At 52.8% G+C, this 19507-nt stretch overlaps 7 protein-coding genes and 1 non-coding gene across 8 annotated transcripts; 3 read left to right on the top strand and 5 right to left on the bottom strand.

The window, feature by feature from the left end:
- Positions 1-1191: 1191 nt before the first annotated feature.
- On the bottom strand, positions 1192-2006 carry PUNSTDRAFT_69169 (kinase-like protein; the record flags this gene model as incomplete). Its single annotated transcript, XM_007384196.1, has 4 exons — positions 1192-1395; positions 1444-1641; positions 1701-1769; positions 1824-2006. Coding segments are annotated over 4 exons (654 nt in total), but the record flags the coding sequence as incomplete, so codon positions are not given.
- A 3786-nt stretch (positions 2007-5792) lies between these two features.
- PUNSTDRAFT_134696 (uncharacterized protein) lies at positions 5793-7224 on the top strand (the record flags this gene model as incomplete). Its single annotated transcript, XM_007384195.1, has 8 exons — positions 5793-6117; positions 6177-6273; positions 6332-6407; positions 6468-6556; positions 6617-6721; positions 6777-6906; positions 6982-7130; positions 7191-7224. The coding sequence occupies 8 exons, from the start codon at positions 5793-5795 to the stop codon at positions 7222-7224; spliced, it is 1005 nt and encodes a 334-aa protein (XP_007384257.1).
- A 184-nt stretch (positions 7225-7408) lies between these two features.
- Positions 7409-9088, bottom strand: PUNSTDRAFT_113863 (uncharacterized protein; the record flags this gene model as incomplete). Its single annotated transcript, XM_007384194.1, has 5 exons — positions 7409-7606; positions 7663-8014; positions 8068-8601; positions 8659-8775; positions 8844-9088. The coding sequence occupies 5 exons, from the start codon at positions 9086-9088 to the stop codon at positions 7409-7411; spliced, it is 1446 nt and encodes a 481-aa protein (XP_007384256.1).
- Positions 9089-10726: 1638 nt separating this feature from the next.
- Positions 10727-12030, bottom strand: PUNSTDRAFT_120708 (uncharacterized protein; the record flags this gene model as incomplete). The annotated part of the gene is made up of 8 exons (XM_007384193.1): positions 11917-12030; positions 11830-11862; positions 11650-11775; positions 11555-11588; positions 11407-11489; positions 11041-11341; positions 10920-10988; positions 10727-10859 (listed from the first exon to the last, which is right to left on the bottom strand). Coding segments are annotated over exons 1-8 (789 nt in total), but the record flags the coding sequence as incomplete, so codon positions are not given.
- Positions 12031-13159: 1129 nt separating this feature from the next.
- PUNSTDRAFT_68392 (translocation protein) lies at positions 13160-14171 on the top strand (the record flags this gene model as incomplete). Its single annotated transcript, XM_007384192.1, has 3 exons — positions 13160-13292; positions 13413-13906; positions 13968-14171. The coding sequence occupies 3 exons, from the start codon at positions 13160-13162 to the stop codon at positions 14169-14171; spliced, it is 831 nt and encodes a 276-aa protein (XP_007384254.1).
- Positions 14172-14317: 146 nt separating this feature from the next.
- On the bottom strand, positions 14318-15449 carry PUNSTDRAFT_113860 (HAD-like protein; the record flags this gene model as incomplete). Its single annotated transcript, XM_007384191.1, has 6 exons — positions 14318-14455; positions 14506-14706; positions 14765-14887; positions 14936-15130; positions 15190-15321; positions 15387-15449. 6 exons carry the CDS (start codon positions 15447-15449, stop codon positions 14318-14320), a joined length of 852 nt encoding a protein of 283 aa, XP_007384253.1.
- A 660-nt stretch (positions 15450-16109) lies between these two features.
- PUNSTDRAFT_t67 lies at positions 16110-16191 on the top strand. The gene has a single exon. It is a non-coding gene; the product is annotated as a tRNA-Ser (tRNA).
- Positions 16192-16371: 180 nt separating this feature from the next.
- Positions 16372-19486, bottom strand: PUNSTDRAFT_126394 (uncharacterized protein). Its single transcript, XM_007384190.1, has 15 exons — positions 19298-19486; positions 19134-19243; positions 18996-19075; positions 18600-18939; positions 18404-18539; positions 18162-18347; positions 18005-18110; positions 17872-17951; positions 17717-17811; positions 17540-17667; positions 17394-17485; positions 17063-17311; positions 16892-17012; positions 16757-16841; positions 16372-16702 (listed from the first exon to the last, which is right to left on the bottom strand). The coding sequence occupies exons 1-15, from the start codon at positions 19410-19412 to the stop codon at positions 16544-16546; spliced, it is 2082 nt and encodes a 693-aa protein (XP_007384252.1). The 5' UTR covers positions 19413-19486; the 3' UTR covers positions 16372-16543.
- Positions 19487-19507: the final 21 nt, after the last annotated feature.

Genomic DNA, 19507 nt, shown 5'->3' with positions numbered 1-19507 from the left:
GGAATGATGTTCGTTCAGGGATCGCCGCTCGGGACTTCATGCGTCTCAATTGTGTCCACACGGCTCGAAAATCCCATCGACGTTTCTGAGGTCAAGCATGAGTTCATGCGGGTATAGATCTCACGAACTAGGTTGATCGAGGGGCGCCAATTAGCTTAAGCCCACGTTCTTCCATGCCTTGGCCTATATGCGCCGGAAGGCGTACCAGGCCACGCCAGCTTGGAGACAAATTGGCCGCCGCTATTTCTCGTCTCTCTTTGGACCCCGAATGGTAGCGTTGCGATTTACTTGCTGAAGACCAAACCAGGCGCGAAGACTGTCCAAAGCTTGGTTAATTGCGTTGGTCTTTGTTCGTTTATGTGATAACCATCAATGTACAACTTGTCGACTATGGGATACTTCCCCCTTCTCATCAACGGATCCAGCGTGGGGAACGTTCGCTACATGGCTCCCAAACTCCTTCAAGATGCTGATACGTCATCGGACAACACGGCCACGTACTTACTAGGCTCCAGATGTATACGCATTCGCATGCGTCTGCATAGAGGTAGCGCGTATTGTTCTATAAAGATACCAACGTTCAAGACCTCTTGCAGCTGTTTACCCTCCACCCTCCGTTTGCAGGGATCAATCAGGAGCTTGACATGGAGCGGAGATGGTTGTACCAAGTGAACATCCTCCTCGTCCTTCTATATGAGCAATTTCTATCGCGAACCTCCATCTAATTGATTGTGATCACTCGTTAGGCATTGCTGGGCTCAGTCTATCGATGCTTGACCTCAAATGAGAGATGTGGTGACCAGATTGGTGTCGTAGTGGAACCCGATGTCAGTCCGTCCTAGGAGAGGTTTCGTGCCGACTTCGGGGTTTGCCGTCCCCATGATACATCACGGACGATCCTTGACCTCTCTCATATTTTCAAAGACCTATGTACTATGTAAATCGGTTCTCTTTACAGAACGGTGCATGCAACTACGTATCTCCGGATATAAATCATCATTGAGGGAGAAGGATGTCCGCAAGAGGTTGGGAGTACAAGGGAGTGTACGGATATGACTGCATATCTGACCAGTACCGCTGCTGAGGTAGACCTGGGCCAAAGGACATCGTATGGAATCCTGCTGTTACAGTAAGTAGTAGAGCCATCCTACCGATGACAGATAAATCGTCGAGCATGATCTCGAATGGAGCTCAAGAAGCCGCATGCAGCGCTGTGATGACGTCCTCCATGGATGGACGTTCTGTCGGAGAAAATCCCCAACATTGTTGCACGACCTGTTGGACCTGATTCGGGGCCCCGTCGAGGGAATCGGCCGGCGGTTGTCGGCGTCCATGCGCGGCAATAACACCGGCGTCGCGGTGAATTTTGTTATACGGATAAGTAATATTATAGAGCTATCGGGGAATCAGCGACTTGCGGTGCCACGGAGTGCATGCTCTAACCTCTATACATACACACGCGAATGACCACGCATCGCTAGCCTTCGAGAATTGAGGATCCTCTTGAGCCAGTAGTTCGGGAGCCATCCATCGCTGGGCACCAGCGACACTCGCTTTGGTCTGGACTGAGTTGGAGATCATGATCGACAGCCCGAAGTCCGTGATCTTGGCATGACCGTCGGCGTCAATCAATACGTTGCACTATAGGAGCGTGAATCACCTGCCACCGGCTTTTCCGAGAACAAAGATGGAGTACTCACGCCGCGCAAGTCACCATGAACAACATTGCGAGAATGCAGGTACTCAACCCCCTCAGCAATTTCCAGAGCCTAATTCAGAGGGTTATCAGATCAGTGATATATAGAACACGGATATGTTCGAACCAGTCTCAGCTTCGTGTCTGGGTTCTTGTGTGTTCCGATGAACGACTTCAGGTTGCCGTTCTCCATCCAAGGGGACACCATGCATAGCTTCGCTAGCCCCTCATCGCGCAAGGCCAACCCGTTCAGCCCTCGGAAAGGTAGCACATGCGGGTGATCCAACTGTTTCCATATGAATGCCTCTTTCAAACAATTCTGCGTTTCATCAGAACAAGCAGACCATAACAGAGAGCATTCGTACGCGGAAAAGGGCCAGTTGTTCGATGTCTGAATTAGCCGTGAAGAAGCGGAGACGTTTCATGGCGACTAATTCATGTGTGTCGTCCGTCCTTGACTTAAACACATCCGAAAATCCGCCGCCGTTGACAGGATCACATGGTTCAGGGATTTTGACACGGACACTGATGGCTTGTGGAATTGACTTCGCGCGTAAGCACAGCGAAGTGAGGAGTCGGTAACCACGTCGGATCACATCCACCTCGGAGACGTCCAGCGAATGTAGATACTATGATGCTGAAACTGAGTAAAAGCAATCCTCGGAGAAGCGAAGAAGATACCTCTTGAAGCTCATCCACGAGCGGGATGATTTGTTTTTGTGATAGAATCAATTTCATCTCGACTTGCCCGCTCCTAAGTTGCTGCGAGATTTGGTCCTTGGCTAGTTCGGCGATTATTGAGAACAGATCTGCATATGACATCGACAATTCCGATCCACCTGCCAAGATTTGGGGATGCCAAGTAGGAATGGCAAGCACAACAGACGCTTCGGATGCCCTGATTTCTGAAGCACAATGGTTCTTGTCAGCCCTTGGTCGCAGCATGTAGGGTTGCGCGCCCGTACCAATGGGCTTCACGTCCTGCTGGTCATTATGGCTGCTGAGCCGACGTTGAAATCGTACGAGTATTCAGCTGACCTGTCCTCGGGCTCTACCGGCCTATACCCACAAAAACATACAGAAGTCAGGGGAAACGATTCGAGTAATGGGAATACCATCTATTTCGACTGACCCTCATGTCATCCAACCATTTCAGCACGCGTTGTCTCCACATCATTCAGTCCTCTGATGGATCCCAGATGTGATGCAGAAAGGCGACAGAGTACAAGGTAGACAGAAGAGCAAGAGTGCTGGTTAATAAGTGATGGCCTTGGCTGTGCAGTGAGGCCTGCACCCGGGACTCCGCGACTAGGGAGTGTTTGCTGCGTGCTATCCTCCTGGGAGGATGGTAATCCGCGCGCGAAGCCTCGCTGTTAACAACCCAAGTTCCAAGCCGAATGCGTGGCATGCTTGAACGACCGCTCAAGCGCGTATGATGCTTCGGCTTGCATGACGCTTCCTCGTGCCAGTTTCGTCTAACGCGGATAGCCAGCCCCTATGTAATGTTTGACACTCCAAGAGCGGCTGTGATTGAAATGGAGAAGTCCAGCATAGTCCAGAGTCATGGTATGAGCAAGCAGATCAGCATCTGTATCATCGTGGTGAAGGGAAACCCGTGCCTCTGACAATCTGTAATTTCCGAGCAAGTTGCCATCCTGTGGTCAGTCTGAACATCATTGAATGGAGCCGTATGATGACCGGTGCCTAAGGACGCGGGAAACGCATGGGTTGTGCAAGGATGCCCACCGTGGCAACTCGATGCTGAGACAGCGGGCTCCATATAAGAGAAGCTGCTGCTGTAGCTTGAACCCTCGGCTGGAACTGGTTACAGATACACGGCCATCATGACGATGACGTGGCGAACTGGATTGCGGACGGGAGCATCTGTATTTTTACTTCACAGCGCCGCAAACGCATGTTGACGCGCTGCATGTGCCTCTATGTCCATGAGGGGACCACGAGGATTTAGTTATGGACATGCTCACTGAACAATCAGACTGCGCTCGTGAAGTTGTAATAGGATTGGCTGGGATGAGCGACTGTTAGAGGTACTTACCCTTGAGTGAATGCTTGATGCGAAACACGTTGAAAACGCGACCTGAGGTCCTGAATGTAATACGATCCTGCCACTCGAAGCTGTGCAAACGCTGCAAGACCCTTGCAAGTTATAAGTCTAAGCCGACGATGCATCAAGCAATGCGGGATTGAGATGCCTCTCTGCCTGCACAGGCGCGTTCGCGAGACACTGCGACGTTTGCGCACGAAACTTCGACAGCCGTGGCACCGACTGCCAGTCGTGATCGTTCAAGCCGGACCGTTGTCCCACCTCGTCGTCAGTATGGATATGATTGTCCCCTTTCCATGCCTCTTGTTTATGCTCAATACGAATGTAGATCAACGACGGACCAGACCCACGCCCCTTCCACGAGGAGCAATCGGGAGCGCTCACGCAACATATAAGCCTCAGCGGAGAAAAATGCATGTTCGCCTCTTACTGTTGCTTGAATTGCACCTTTCTGAAGACATTTGATAGCCCTTGCTTTGAGCGACAGTGAAACAAACATTCTGAGATCGATCGGACTTGGTTCATTTGTCTCAAAGGACGTCAATGCTGTGCAAGTCGCCGATGTGCCCAAGCTAGCGAATGAAGTCCAAAAGGTCAGTAGATCTACATGTTTGCGTAGAAATTGCACCTACGCTGCTTCTAGTCACTGGATCGCTCGAAAAATGTTCACCAGCCAAGGAATCTATCGGAGCGATCTCGTGTCACCGCGCTCCTTTGCAAGTTGGTCCAGCATGTGGACGCACTTCCTCCTTGCTTGTTCCCGCGGGGTATCTTCCTGAGCGCCAGAAACCGTGGCATGCCAGTAGCAGGCGGTGCCTTTTTCGACGTGTTTCGAGGTCGCAGACGTCGAGCACTCTCGCTACGTTGTGATTACGTCGCGCTCAAACGACCCCGTCTCTACACCGCAAATGATCGATCAGCGTTCTATCTGGCAAGTCGGCGTATCACATCAGATCGTGACTGTGCTCATATATGTGTGCGCAGATACTGCGCGCTAGGATAGTGGAATGGCGTCAATTAGCTCATCCTCACCTTCTGCCATTCTTGGGTCTGTACCTGCCCGGGAGTACCTTGGAGCATGTTACCTGGTCAGGATGTGTGACGACGGGGAACTCTTTATATCTCGTTTCGCCTTGGATGAAGAACGGTAACGTACTGGAATACCTGAAGACAAGACACGACATTAGGACGGTCGCACGCTTGGTCTGTACGCTGGTACAGCTTGTGCACATTGACTCACGTTTATTGACACTGAATGTAGATACGAGAAATAGCTCAGGGATTGGAACACTTACATGATCTGGGACTCTACCACGGTGGCTTGCGCGGGGTTTGTATTTATCGGTATCTGTTGTCTCGCAATGTGAGGACTCATATCCGCGATTGTGTTCTTAGAACAACATTCTCGTGGACGACAACGGACACGCACGATTGGCTGACTTTGGGTTACTCCCACTTTCAATCAACGGTTGCAGCCTGGGAGATACCCGGTTTACTGCTCCAGAACTTTTCGAAAAAACTGAATTGTCATTGGATGCAATCGACACAAGTCAAGCAGCAGACGTATTCGCCTTTGGCTGTGCGTGCCTAGAGGTACGCTCACTAGGATTCCAAAGTCTTCACATGCTGAATTTGTTCAGTTGTTTACGCTTCGCCCTCCGTTTTCCGAAATTGCTCAAGAAGCTGCAGTGATGCAAGCGGTTTGCCGAGGTGCAAGGCCCTCTCGGCCTTACCGAGGCGATTGCCACTGTAATCCGCCGTCTGACCAGATGTGGTCTCTCATACAGGATTGCTGGGCTGAACGAGGCGATGCGCGACCTCCTATGCGACAGGTACTGAGCAGATTAGCCTCACTATGATTAGGTCGGTAGGTATAGTATATCCTTGCACCGTCCCTAAACAGGCATAAGTAGCCCTGCACTTCGTAGGCGTGAGGATAGTATCATGTATTCGAGTAGCACAGCCACACGTCGAACTTTGTTCGGAGCGCCTTGGGCTACGACGGGAACCAGCTGCTTGAACTTCGGTAAAATGCTCCCGGCTGTCAGATGCAGAGCGTCTCCTTCATACGTGGCCTTCCGGCAGAGCATCCTCCGCCCACAGCGCACCTACGCTACGCAGACACAGGAAGTACCCGCGAGGTCCACGCCGAAGAATGTCCAGGCGGTCCGACGACCTGGCGTACGCGGAAACAAGGCCGCCTATGAGTCCCGCGCACGCGCCCAGCAGGCCGCCGCAGGGTTATCACCGAACATGAGCGAGGAGGAGCAACAGCTGAAGCAGTTGGAGATGATGGAACGGTACCAGGAGATGTACCCCTCTCTTGACATTTACGATCAGAATGTGCCCACTATGGGTACGTTGAAGTATAAACGCACGCAAATTGGAAATGAGTCTAACGACGACCAAGAAAAGATGTCTACATCCCCAAACCGGTTAGGGGAGGACCGCTCACGGAGATACATCGACGGATAGGAGATAATTTGTGGAACTGGGGTCACAATGCCCTTGCGTGCGTCGCATTGTATCTGCTCCTTACTATTCGCATGCATTCAAGTCCTTGCCCGTAGTCTACACCGACTTTCAAAAAAACTTGCGGTGCCTGAGTTCCCGGAAGCGTCCCCGTGGTCGAAGAATATCTTCCAGGTGTGCAAACTTTTCCTTCGCTAACTACCCTTGAGCCCACTCATAACAGCGGTTGGCCAGTTGGCGTCCACCAAGCCCAACGCTTACATGGCCAACTTCCGCCGTTTGACAAAGGACCTCTATTCGAAAATCAATGTGGCGGTTGCCGCGTACGTGACCTATCGGCCTTTGTCAACTATGCTACCGTGACTAACTTCGCATTTAAACAGTGGCGATGAGAACACGATCAAGCAGCTGGCCATACCGCCTTACCGTGACCGTCTACTCACTCACATTCGCCGGAGGCAGTCCGAAGACCGATTATATGAATGGAAGTAAGCTAAACTCTCGCGCACTACTACGTTTCAGCCCCGCTGATTCTTAAATGAGGTTGCATCGAGAGTTAGCTCCAAATTCAGTAATCAGTCTTCGTGCTCAGGAGCTCTACATGTCGACCAAACCGCCGGTGACGGGTCAACGATGGCTCATACACGCGTTGGTCAGGTTTGATAGTTTACAGGTGCGTGCCTTCACACTCTCAGTGTTTTGCTTTACATTTCGATATGCCCAATTCATTGTCAATGTCTTTGTGCAGACGTTGTCAACCTACAACCGCAGAGGCATGCTCATCAAGCGCACTGACCCCAAAGAAGTCAAAGATTACCTCGTCTTCGAGAAAAAGACATGGCTGTCTGACTCCCGCTGGCAGATCCGGGATCAATTGTATGAGTCGCTGAATACGCGGTGAGAGTGCTGTGTTTGATGACGAGCGCCTTAACTGATCTGCGCCGTATGAATACGCAGCGCCATACCACTAGCCGAGTATCACCGGGGTTGAGGGATTGGTTGAACTGCATAATATGCTTGATGTTTCCGGGGTGGCTAGCCCTAATTATAATCACTCGACTGGAACTCGCTCTATGACCTGAGTGCATACATGCGCGGTTTCCAGGTTGCGATCCCGCAAACCACGCCAGCGCATCCTCTGGCGTATCGTGTAGATACGGAGACATGTAAGCGCTCTAAGGTTGTGGAGAAGCCGCCTTGGCACCATCCCGAGCTTGCACCCTAGCCTTGACAATCGCGTCGGCGCGCTCTTGCCGTTCTATCCTCCGCAAAGCCAACGTCGCCTCCCGCACACCTTCACTCATGCCCATCCTTTGCGCCTGCTTCAAGGCGCTTTCGAAGTTCTTTCTCGCTTGATCCGGTTGGCCATTCATCTGCAAACTGCTATTAGCCCACGTTACATAACCGCGACAAGAGGGAGGTCGCTCACCTCCGCCAGAGCGCCCATGTTGTAGACAGCTGCTACCAGTCCGGTTTCACAGGCGTCACAGGCGTCATAATCGACCTTTCCTGTAATGCTCGTCGCTTCTGCTATTCCCTGCTGCATTAGCTTGATGGCGTCGATGGTGGTATCCACAGCATGCGCCATGGCGGCGGGATTCGCTCGCCCTTTGTCATATTTGATCGTAAGGTCGGCGATATTTGCAAGCAGCTGCGCCCCACGACATAAATCGGGAACAGAACTAACGGAAGTAGCGCCCACAATACGTCCCGTCGAGGGGGACCGAGCGACGGGACCAGTGAGAAGGGCGGCTGCATGTAGATACAAAGGGTACGCGTAGCTGACGATTCCTTCTCAGCTACGATCGAACGGATGACGGTCGAAAGCACGCACTCGATTTTGTCATGCTGAGCGTAGAATGTCCCAAGCGCCTCAAGCGGGGCGCTCACATCCGTTTTCGTCACCCACGCCGGCAGGTCGAGCTCAGAGAGAACCAGTTCCGTGCCATCTTTCGGTTGGGTGTTCTTTGAGCTTTGGCCGCGTAATGTCTCCCATAGAGAGGCCGACGGATTCTGCTTCACAATCGTGAGCGTCTTGAGCAGTTCGTTGACGGCATAGGTCAGCCATTTTTCTTCGTCCTCAATGGGTTTATGCAGCGCTTGGGCCAGTGTACCGAGCTTGGAAGCGAGTGCTACGGTGCGCATCCGGTCTTTGAGGACCGTTGTAGATTTCGAGGAACTGCCGGAGGGCTCTCCATGGTCTGACCCAGTGTAAAGCTCGAGCGCTGATCGGTACACCTCGTATGCGGCGTCGGGTTGGAGGTTGTTCTCAAGGACTTCGGCAAGTGTGATAGCGATTCCCGATATCTTGAGGTATGTATCCGGCTCGAATGAGGAGCGAGGTAATGTTCGAGCATTATCCCATGCCCTAAAATTGCATGATTGAGAAGGGGAGGGACACAATGAGATCCATGGGGTAACGTACCTTGTCAGGAAGCCACGGCTCAGGATCCAGTCACCATTTCGCTTCGCTTTGACCCCAGCACGCAAATCGGCTTTTATCTCGGCAGGCCAAGTCGCGAATGACGCGAAGAAGTCGTATCTAACGACGTCAGAAGGAGAGACGGGCAAGGTAAGCAGAAGCAGAGTATAGGCACGGGCTTTACGCACATACCGTACGCGGTCGCACCGACACCGGTCGCCACAAGCAGACCAAACACTGTAGATATCCTCGAATGTGACCAAGGTGAAGGCCTTGAAGCAGAACTAGCAGCGGGCTGCGAGGCGTAAGTCCGTGTGGGGTATCCCCAGGGCAGACAGTGTAAGGAGTCGAGCCTTGCAGTGCGCCGGGTCCCTGTGTGGATGCTGCGTCTCAGCACATACGATAGCAATTGCGATGACGGGGCGGTTTTCATCGGTGATGGTGGTCTACTGCTTGGGAAGGTTTGCACGTTAAACGGAACGTCGTCCGAGCCCCTGAAAAGAAGTGCCAGACGCCGACGCCACCTCGAATCACTCCGCGTCTACATTCATTAATATTCATTCCCTAAATCATGTCGCCTCGAATAACACATGCGGACAAATAATCGGGGACACATGCTATTGTGCTGCTGCATTGTGGCAGATAGACAACCACTGAGGTTGGGCCGTATCCTGCTTATACGAGCGCTTGGTACTGAAGTCCCGGGAAACAACTGGTCCGAGCTCTGTTGAGGCGAGCGGAGTTAGTTACAAACCTAGGCCTATGGTCCATGCAAGCTCCGAGTATCATTTGTTGCGTCAACGCCTCATAGCTGTATAAGGGCGTTTGATTGGGCGACGAATTCATGTGTAGTTCCGTCTGCCATCTTCCTTGATGAGTATCTATCTCACAGATGGTAGTATGCCGCCGCGGGGTTTAAGCTGAGATTGCGCTGTGTAGGTCGTGGTCCACTCTTCCCGGCGATTGGTGCTTCCAAGCTCTGGGGACAACTGTGGACCTCGCGCTGCATTCCCGGCATTCTTCGCCCCCATGTTGTGCCCAGCTATGCGACCGTATCGCGCTTTCGTTCCTCCAAGGCGCGACCTGAGTTATGGAGGAACGTACCTCCGGGCCCGGTCCATCCGCGAACTGCATCGGAAACACGGAATACCGAACTGCATACAGTTCAAGATCCAAGTCGAGTTCCATTCTGTTTCAGCTGCACGGTACTGCATGTCGGACTACGCACCGGTGACGATTGCATGAATCGCAGATGCGAACTAGAAGCATCCTTTCATCGATTTCCAAATCGGCCAGTCAGTGCCTAGTTCATGTCGCCGAGGTTCGGTGGTCATTACAGTATCGCCGATATCGCACAGGTCGGGCGCATCTTCTTGCGCTCGGGGCATTCCCCGGATCCGTTCGTTAATCTTCGCGAAGTCGCTCTCGGATTTTCTACATCCCGTCAAGGACTTCTGAGCCATTATCGTCAGCCATCAGGGGTCCGCCGTAACGTATTCCATTGACTCACTTCCAGCAACTGACTGTATGCGCGACTGACGTAGCGGGATGCCGGCGGGGCTTTCGCGTATGACGTAGCGTGAGGACTCGAGGACTCCCGCAAGCAGGGAAACGATACGATACGATTCCGTGTTTCGGGGAGCGGGGGGAAATGGCGATGGAACGTGTCGGGAAACCCCTACTACCAACGACAAAGGTGAGACGGTGACATGCGAAAACGCAAACAGCAATAGCGCAAAAATAGACCGGCGAAGGTAAACCTTGAATGTCGGCGAGGTTCGTGTATCTCCTAACGCGACGTAAAAACGGCCATATATTCGAAAAAGGCATGCAGCATGCCCGTTCGATCGTTCCTTCTTTACCCATCGGATTCACTCGCTATCTGATCGGCGAGCACGTTTCGTGGGCAATCGCAGACGGGGTCGGTGGCTTTTGGATTGCGCAGCAATTTCCTGAAAGTAACAAGGATATTAGCCATGGCACGGGCGAATTGTGGAATTGATCACCATTGTCAAGCTCGTCGACGGCCTCAAACCTGGGAACGTCTTGGTATCCCATATTTTGGTAGCGTCTCGCGAGAAGCACTCGGCCAGCATCGGAATCGGGGCCCTTCCTTCGGCTACCATGTGTTCTTTGTTGGGCGATAGCAAGTCAAATGCCCTGTATCTGAACAGAAAGTTCCCCTCGCGTTTCATCGCAAGATCCTGTATGTCATTCAGTATAGAATGAGTCGTTGGTTCGCGAAAGGAACTGGATGAACATACTGCAAACACAAACACGATGATATATTGGGCTTCGTGAGTGATTATCTGCGCCTCCACCGCCCGGGTACCCTTGAGCGTGGATTACCGTATATCCGCGTGCGGAGAATAGCACTGGACTCACAACTATGTCGGTCGTCACTGAGTGAGATTCTCGTATCGCCAGTCCATTGATGACGGCAAGGACTGGGTCGGGGTCCGGCCTTTCAGGTTGCCGAAAGGCTGGCAGGTCATCCAGAGTCGGGGGTACAGGGTGGGCCGGCCTTACGGCAGTCCTCCAAGTGAAGGACGTGTGCTGCGCCGACAACGAGGTGTTTTGACGGGTCTCGTCCGATGGTATGGTAATCTGCGTGCCTGCTCCCTGAGGTGTTTCTGGCCATGGATATGCGTCGATATGACATATCAGGCCAGAAACCTGAACATCCCTGTGCGCAGCGGTAAGAGGCGTCGGCTCATCTCGCCTCGTCGAGACACCTAGGGTAGGACGCACCTGTAGTCCTCTATCTCTCTTTCCACTAAGTTGTTGCCTCCGATATCGATCGTCCTGTGAAGCCGTAGCTGCACGACGGGGGGCTGTATCGCACAGTTCCGATGAGCGCACAACTTCAGTATGATGCAAACGTGAAGGCGAATGGTACCGGGTCGAGAGGTCGGCGGTCCTTGACACCGTATCTTAGGCAATTAAAATAATTTCAGCCGTCGAGGGGGCGTCGTCACCCGCTAGAGCACTCACTTCCTACCCCGATCGGCTCCCTGCAACTCTTGAAGCTCGACGCGAATGTAACCCGCCGAGTGGCCGGTCGAGGGGTGCAAAGCAGGAGGGGGTGCATCGGTTGTATATTCCATAGAGAGAGAAGGTCTAGCGATTCACTCATGATCCATACGTTTTGGAACATAACCAGGAGCGACAAACCTCCGTCCGCCGCCACATCCAGTAGGCGGGCAACTGCCTCAAGTTCAAACGCCGCGCGCCGGGAGACTGGCGATATAGAAAACTTACCCTCCGTCCATGACCTCCGAGAGCGGGAAGGCTTGGACGTCCACTGGGTAATGGCCTTAAACAGGCCCGGCCCATATGGTCATCTCTTCACCGGGGGCCAGGCACAAACTCGCGACTGCAACCGTTGGAAACCACGTATGGGCGGATGATTATGCGATTCGCGGTTGCCGCGGGCATGACCGTATGCCTTCAAATTGTCTGCCCCTAGAACAGCAAGCGGATTATCCATCGGGAAAAACAGGCTACATCGCTTCAACGTGAATGCTTAGCGTCAGTCCTTTGCAATTGACTGAGCTACACATCACTTCAACGTGAATGCTTCGCACCAATCCCTCTGGGATTGACTCGGCTTGCCGCTCGCTTCCTATAGGCTCGACGGTCCGTGCGACGAGGGCTGCACTGCAAACCTGTCTGGCGTTTCGTGAGTTGGTCCCACTCAATTATGACCAGCAAAGCGGCTAAATGATGCGCCTTCAGTTTTCTAGATACGTGCAGGTGAATGCTTGTGTCTTGCCTCGACGGATTTCCCTGCAAACCTTCCAAAGAATCCGTAGTAAGTCGCTCAAGGACGTGTTTCAGTGTTGGCTGATAATGCACCAACGCGGCTGCTGAAGGACGTTATGCGCGTTAGCAAGGCGATATGGCAGCGTCTGCAGCATGCGGATACGAAGGCACCGGTTAGATGTTGCTGCTGATCGTTCAGGCACAACATACCTACGGGCCCGAAGTAACGAAACCGAGTGCAATCGAAGGGCTCCAAGCTTCTGCCTTTGTGCTTCCGCTATAGTATCGTGCTATATAGCATCCCTTCTCGAATGAGAAACTCATGCTGTCTGCCAGAGGCCCAGAAACTGGAATGTTTGGCAAGTTACCGCTCAACCTGGATTTTCGCCCCCGCACATGCCGAAACTGCAGATAGATGTTGCGCCGAACCTGCCACGCAGGGGTCCTCTAGCCACGGAAGGCAATGAATATGCAGGAACGTTCATACAGCAAGGATTTGTATCAGAAGTTGGGACACCGTACTGTAGATACCCCGCCGCCCTTAGCCACCAGTGAAATGGCCATGTGATCAGTTGCCCTGGACAATGCATCGCTGGCATGGCTAGCGGTTTGGAATCCGCTGTCTTGACTCTTCGTTAGCATATATCTGCATCGTCTGACCGGACACTGCGTGCTCCGGTGACTCTCGGCCTCCTTGCCAGACGGCGAAACCTTGTCCCAACGGAAGAGCGAACATTCAATGTCTACGCTCGAGCAGCAGGCGAAGGCACCGCAAGATGTACGCAATGTTGTCAACTTCTTGCGGTCCAGCAAAGCTGGCATGAAAATACGCGTCGGAGTGCTCAACGGAAAGCGGATAGATTACTTCAAGGGTGAGTGATCGGTTGCTAATGTAACCTTGTCCTGGAGACACGAATACGTGGCTGGAGACACGATGCGGCTCCGTGCCCATCATGGAAAACGTACATCTGACTGCTTGTGTATGCTTCTAGGGAAGGGCGCCATCAAAGCTCTGCTATCCCCCGCCTATGCCAAATTAAAAAACGTACCAAAAGTCACCTCGGAACAAGAAGCAGCACAACTACTGCACAGTATCATTCCCTTCGCCTTTTTCCTGAAGGTGGAGAGGGGACAGCCTTCCGGCTCCTCGGCCTCGTCTCCTAAGCAGGTTCAGATCGTGCAGATGCAGCAGTTCCAGCTGGCTTCCGCGTCGTCGGACTATTACGCATGGTTTTACGAAGGCTCACAGTGGACGACTTATGCGGGTGGTGTCGCGATGGTTGTCGTCATGCTAGCGGGTGTCATGTTCCCCCTTTGGCCAGCGAGCATGCGATTGGGTGTTTGGTACCTCAGCATGGGTGTACTAGGCCTCATCGGGCTGTTCTTCGTGATAGCCATCCTGCGACTCGTCTTCTACATCATCACCATCATCGTAACACCACCCGGCATCTGGATATTTCCGAAGCTCTTCGCCGACGTCGGCTTCGTGAGTACAGCGTTATCATTGTGTAGGCGCAGCATAGCGTTAACCCCTTTTGTGCTTGTAGGTGGAATCATTTATTCCACTGTGGGAGTGGGACCTGCCCAAGAAGAAGGGGAAGAAGAAGAAGGTCGACAAGGGCAAGGGAAAAGCGCCCGCTGAGCCTGCGACCGGTGGCGCCAAGATTGAGGAGGTCGTTGACTCAGGGGAAGGCGAATCACGACCAAACAGCCGTTCAGCAACGATAGAGGATGTGCCTGATGAAGAGTAGTAACTGGGTGCGCACAGGCAGACGCAGAGCTGGGCTGATATGCTACGCGACCTGGTGTTCAGCTGATGGAGGCTGAACGTTGGCTATGGTATTTATTCGCATACGTCATCTACTTAATACATTGTATTTTCTCCAGCCAGTCTGGTTCACTCGCCTGCGTCAACAGCGGCTGCCATCTCGCCAAGAGTGGCGAAACGTCGCAGATATTGGTACTTCTCCGGGTTATCAATGCCAATCGTTGCACCCGCGCGGTCAATCCAAACAGACGATAGACCGAGTTTGTTCTGTACGGAAAGTGAGCGGGGTCAACTATCGGGAGAAATCCGAGACACACGGCGGGAGTGTGGTCGTGCCAGAGACTTTGGGCCGTGACTAGAACTTGGCTCGCCTCGATTCCCAAGTTCTGCTTGGCAACGTCGAGGACGTATTGGTGGCCCCTCGTTGATGGCTTCCATGCGCCGACATCTTCCGCAGTGATGATCTCGTCGAAAGCGAAGCCATGCTCCAATGCCGCCTTGGTGTGAGCAAAGCTAGCCTGGACAGGGTGGTTACATCTGAGCTTCCATGGAGCAAGACACCAAGTTGCATGCAACCTCATCGACATTGCTAAGCACCACCAACTTGTAGTGTTTCGAAAGAGTGGCAAGAGCAGCCACACTGTCGGGGAACACGGGCCAGTCTTTGATTGATTGTCCAAATGCTATATCTGCGGACGACTAAGCCGGTGTTTAAGGCGTGGTTACGAAATGTGTAAGGCGACTCACTAGGGAATCATTCGTGGGCCCAGCTGCGCTCGTACCCGCGGATGTCGACGCCGTAGTGGTGGTGGTCGATGCTTCAGCTGAACTCGTTTCGACTTGCGCTGTTGTCGACCCTGTCGGCGCAGGTGCAGAAGATTCCGACTTGAGTCGGGCCGCAAAATCCGCGTGCCCCTTGGCGAGCAAATATGAGTACAGCATCTGGATCAAACAGCTATTTCCTGAGTCCTCGGTACTGCAATGTGCAATATTTCCCGTACGTCAGGATACTTGGCTTGCAAATCTTTCTCAACGCTCGAGAAAGCTTGCAGCGCCTCCCTCTTCGACCACGTATTCCCGGAGGTCATCGCCAGTAATGGTTTCAGGGCGGTATACAGGCCCGTCTCCCAGTCCTTTATCCACCGATAATCCATGGTAAGCGGAGGGAAACACCGAAATTGGGGGCCACTACGCTCACGACAAGAGTACCGTACACATCGAAAACAAGGAGCTTGAAGTGCGACAGCGGTGGTGCAGACATTTTCTCGATCTTGGATATGGCGGCAACGACGTGCGTGGGTGGTTGATACTTGATACCGCTAGACCTCTTGAGGTACGATCTATGTGGAAGGATGACCGCAACTATCCTACTACTGAGTATCGGTGTACAGATGCGAGATCTCGCACAGGATTCTGAGGCTGAAATGGCGGACGAAAAAAAGGACCCGAGGTGTCATCATACTTGTACAAGATCGATGACGTACGCGCCCTTGGAGCGATTGGTCGTTAACTTTAAACGGCTTTTTGGATTCCTTTCTGTCAGCCTGAGGCCTCAGCGATCATTTTTCATTGGAGCGGAGGTAGCATCAACAGAAACGAAAGATGAGCATACTGTAGTTTTACGACCTTATGTTCAGGTTTGTGGAAGGTTCAACTATCCGTGGGAAATATACTTTGGTTCTGAAGTGATATACATCACATTTGTGTTTCGCACAGTCAACCCATTATTTTCCCGCACTCAGTTACGCACGTCCGGCAGGTGAGGGGACAGGGAACAACCTGTCACTTTAGGTTCAGTTCATGAAGCCATGGGGACAGGGGACGAACATAAGGTCGTAAAGCTACAGTACTCAATACTCAGCCATGGTACGGCATTTCTCCGAGTGACTGATGGATTGCGTGAATGCTTGCAACACAACATGGCGCTGTGGCTGAGTGGTTATAGCGAGAGATTAGAAATCTCTTCCGGTTTCCGGGCGTAGGTTCGAATCCTGCCAGCGTCGTACGTTTTGACGCATTTCTTTAATCATGCCTGCGTCAACGTTATGCGTGGGATGGCAAATTCGTCGAGCGCTCGCCAAAACACGACATCGGCCTCCTGACGATTTTTCTGCTCTACGTCGATGCTCATTGTGCTTGCGTTCGATTTACGATCTAACAGGGACTCTTCATCTCCAGACATCGCCGATTGAAAGTTCGCCAGGTAGATTTCAGGTGTTGGCTCCGAGTAAGTACATCAGTGAGTACGAGCTTTAGAACATCGTCCTCTCTAAAAGAAAATAAGACATATATCGCAATGCGTCCGTACGAATGTGATATGCCCCGCCCGCAACGACTGGATGAAGCCGATCGTGATCATAGCTCCGCGATCCACTTCTGGATTGCTTGCCAAGTAGCTTCTCGAATCTGCTCGTCCCAGAGAGGTAGCATGAGCATGTCGTGAACCGCGTCCTTCGCCCATTGCACATGGACGTCCACTCCGTCTCGTTTCATCGCATTCACCAAAATGACAATCTTCGTGCAAGTCAGTGCGACTGATGTCTCATGGAATAAAACGACAATACTGACCTCGCGCTCCAGTCGCTCAGCGTCTCCGACCGTGACAAAGCTCTTCGAGAAACCGCCAAACAAACTCGTCCTCAGTGCCGGGTCCCTGCGCCTAGATGAGCCGTCGGGTTGTTTTCATCAACGATAGCCACTTGCCTGGGTTTCGGATTCAGGAACGTCTGTGTGCTCTGCAGTACCGGTCGCTGGACGGAGCGGTCGAGCTCGGTCAACTTGTGAGTGACACGGGGTGAACGGCGCGGAGCTTCTGGGTCAGGTTCTGTTTGGAGTTGATTGATCTAAAAGCAATGAGGACGATAGCAAACTGACCTGGCATGAGCGTGAGATCTAAGGTATGTTCAGGGTTGGGCTCAGCGATAGCCAAGACGCTAGCGGAAGCGGCAGCGATGGCTCCTGCGCCGATGTGTTCCCCGTTGCGATGTAAACTCTTGTCGGTGCCTGGTATTTCCGCGGTACCGCCGTCGTGACGTCGTCGCGAACCGCGCGCCGTGTCATCAGCGTGAGACAAATGGGAGCCAGATGGAGGTGGATAAGTCGAGTGATGGTCTGCGTTAGTGCCTTGCGAGAACGACGGAAAAACATACAGAGGGCAGCATCAAAGGGGAATTTGGGAATGAACGGAAGGAAACTGATCACTCACCCGCATGCGTGACCGGATGTCCGTATGCGCGCAGTACGCGAGGGGATGCAGGTGAAAGGTAAGGTGAATGGATCGTTTCGAGCGGGTGGTGACTAGGTAGGACTCGGATCAGAGACGGTCAGATACGGGTAGCATGAAACGCCAACCCAAGGAACGTCTTCTGAAGCAGCGCGCGTGGTTCGGGGTTGTCAACGAGATAGTCGGTGCTTGCATGTGGTCGAGGGATATAGGACGACGGAGTCAATGGGAACGCGTGGGACGGGTCACACGATGGCTAGAGGAGAACTCAGACACGGGATCAAACATCATGCAATGAAACCTACACTGAGCAACAGCAAGCCGTCCGGCATGGGGAGAACGCCTTCGTCACGGATCCACCGCGCTAGACCAAGTACCAAATTGCCACCTGCGCTGTCGCCTGAATACAATCAAATCTGAGCCCTCGAGTAGCACAGCAGCAGTTACGGACGGAGCGCACCGATAAGCACGATCTTGGTCTGTCGGCCTCCTTGTGGGGAATTTCCATCACGCATCGCTTTTCCCCCGGCGCCATTGACGCTGACCACGATCAGTGAGCTTCATCGCAACCTATTGCTTCATGTTTCACTTACGAGTTCGTGTTCGGTAAAGGTGACCTGACTGGCTGTCCCTCGGCATTGATGTGTAAAGGCACTCCAGTCTCTGACACGTTAGCGTATTCCGTTGTCGTAGAGGGACCTGCGTAGGGTGGTTCAGTACACCACAACACGTCCCGAGTTGTGTTGTTACCTTCGTTCGGAATTTCGTGACCCAATCCGGATGGAATCTTATAGCCGGTCATGGGCGTCCCTTCTGGCGACGACCATGGCGATTCATCCGAGTCATCCGTTTCCATTCCGGGAATGTTGTGTTTCCTGCTCGGATGGGATTTCGCAGAAGGCGGGTCGTGAGGATATCGCCAAACACCGTCTTCGCCTGTGATTCGTTGAGCTACGTCAGGACAAGATGCGTGTGTTAGCGTCAACGCTCACCTTTCACTGCCCGCAATCCAGGGTGAAAGCGGACTAGATGCGAGTAGACAGCAGCAGCATCTTGCAAAGCAGCCGGGCACGGTCCGTGTTGCAGTAGGCGGTACTCGACTGCGTGTATCTCCGTGAAGGTCTTGTCCTGAGAACGGCATACATCAGCTTCCAGTGTATCGTAGTCAAACTGCACCCAGTAACTAACCTCAACGAGTCTGCGAGGTATACGACTAGTCCCAGCCTTCTCGTGGGCAGACATTTGCGTGTAACCTCCGCCATGCATGAACACCCCAATGACTTTCGGCGCGCCGACAGTCTGCTCGGCATCGACATCTGCAACCGATGGTTTGTTCTGCACCTGGGTGTTCGCCGATTCTGCGCTCTGCTTCCCGTTGCTCGACTCCGAGTCCCGGTAGCTACTGTCGCCAACAATGCAAGGAGCACTTTTCGGCCAGATGAAAGTGCCGACCTTCTGGAATGAAACTTTCTCGTCTACGAGGACGCCGGTGCGAAGCTCTTCGGGAAGGGCTGGAACCCATTCAAATCTGGGCGACCAAGGATCAGCTTGAGCAACGGAATCGATACCTGAATATTAGCATACCGTGTTTCTCGAAGGGTCCTATTGTCGCACTCCGCCTGAGGATCACGAGTGCCCCATGTAACACCAGCTACCTCCGTGACCTGAAGGAAAGACAGTAAAGATAACAACAACGGAACCATGTGTGTGACTGAGACTTGCCTTGAATATTCGTCTATAGAATTTGACGATGATGATCTGCAGGAGACTCCAGGACGGCCTCGGCCTAAACCTTCTGGGCATAAACGTGTAGTATACAGTCCATAGTCCCGCTTGAGGTGTCGATTTAGTGCCCAACCTTGCGAACTCAAGGGTTGCAGACTCACTGACGATGAGCGTAGTGAGCAGCCTCCACCACACGTAGATAGATTTAAAGGGCTCGTATGCAAAGCGCAGATGCGCCTGGTGCGGGTACACGGGGTGTTGGTCGTAAATCGGCATGGCGAGGTCTTATCAATTAGATTGTTGGTGAAGCGGGGTCCGAGCGAGTGGTGTAGAGTAAGGTGTGGGATCGTATGGGGTTCAGGAGTATGGGG

This window comes from Punctularia strigosozonata (genome assembly GCF_000264995.1).
Source record: "Punctularia strigosozonata HHB-11173 SS5 unplaced genomic scaffold PUNSTscaffold_7, whole genome shotgun sequence".
Classification (NCBI taxonomy): domain Eukaryota; kingdom Fungi; phylum Basidiomycota; class Agaricomycetes; order Corticiales; family Punctulariaceae; genus Punctularia; species Punctularia strigosozonata.
The sequence above is the reverse complement of the archived record's forward strand: the minus strand, read 5'-3'. Positions and strand labels throughout refer to the sequence as shown.

Excerpts from the sequence above, each read along its gene's own strand:
- PUNSTDRAFT_126394 (XM_007384190.1), bottom strand. The coding sequence starts at position 19,412 with ATGCCGATTTACGACCAACACCCCGTGTACCCGCACCAGGCGCATCTG. Across the intron at positions 18,348-18,403 it reads TGGATTGCGGGCAGTGAAAG|GCGAAGACGGTGTTTGGCGA; the intron begins GTGAGCGTTGAC and ends AACGAATCACAG. Across the intron at positions 17,668-17,716 it reads ACGGCTTGCTGTTGCTCAGT|CCATCGTGTGACCCGTCCCA; the intron begins GTAGGTTTCATT and ends GTTCTCCTCTAG.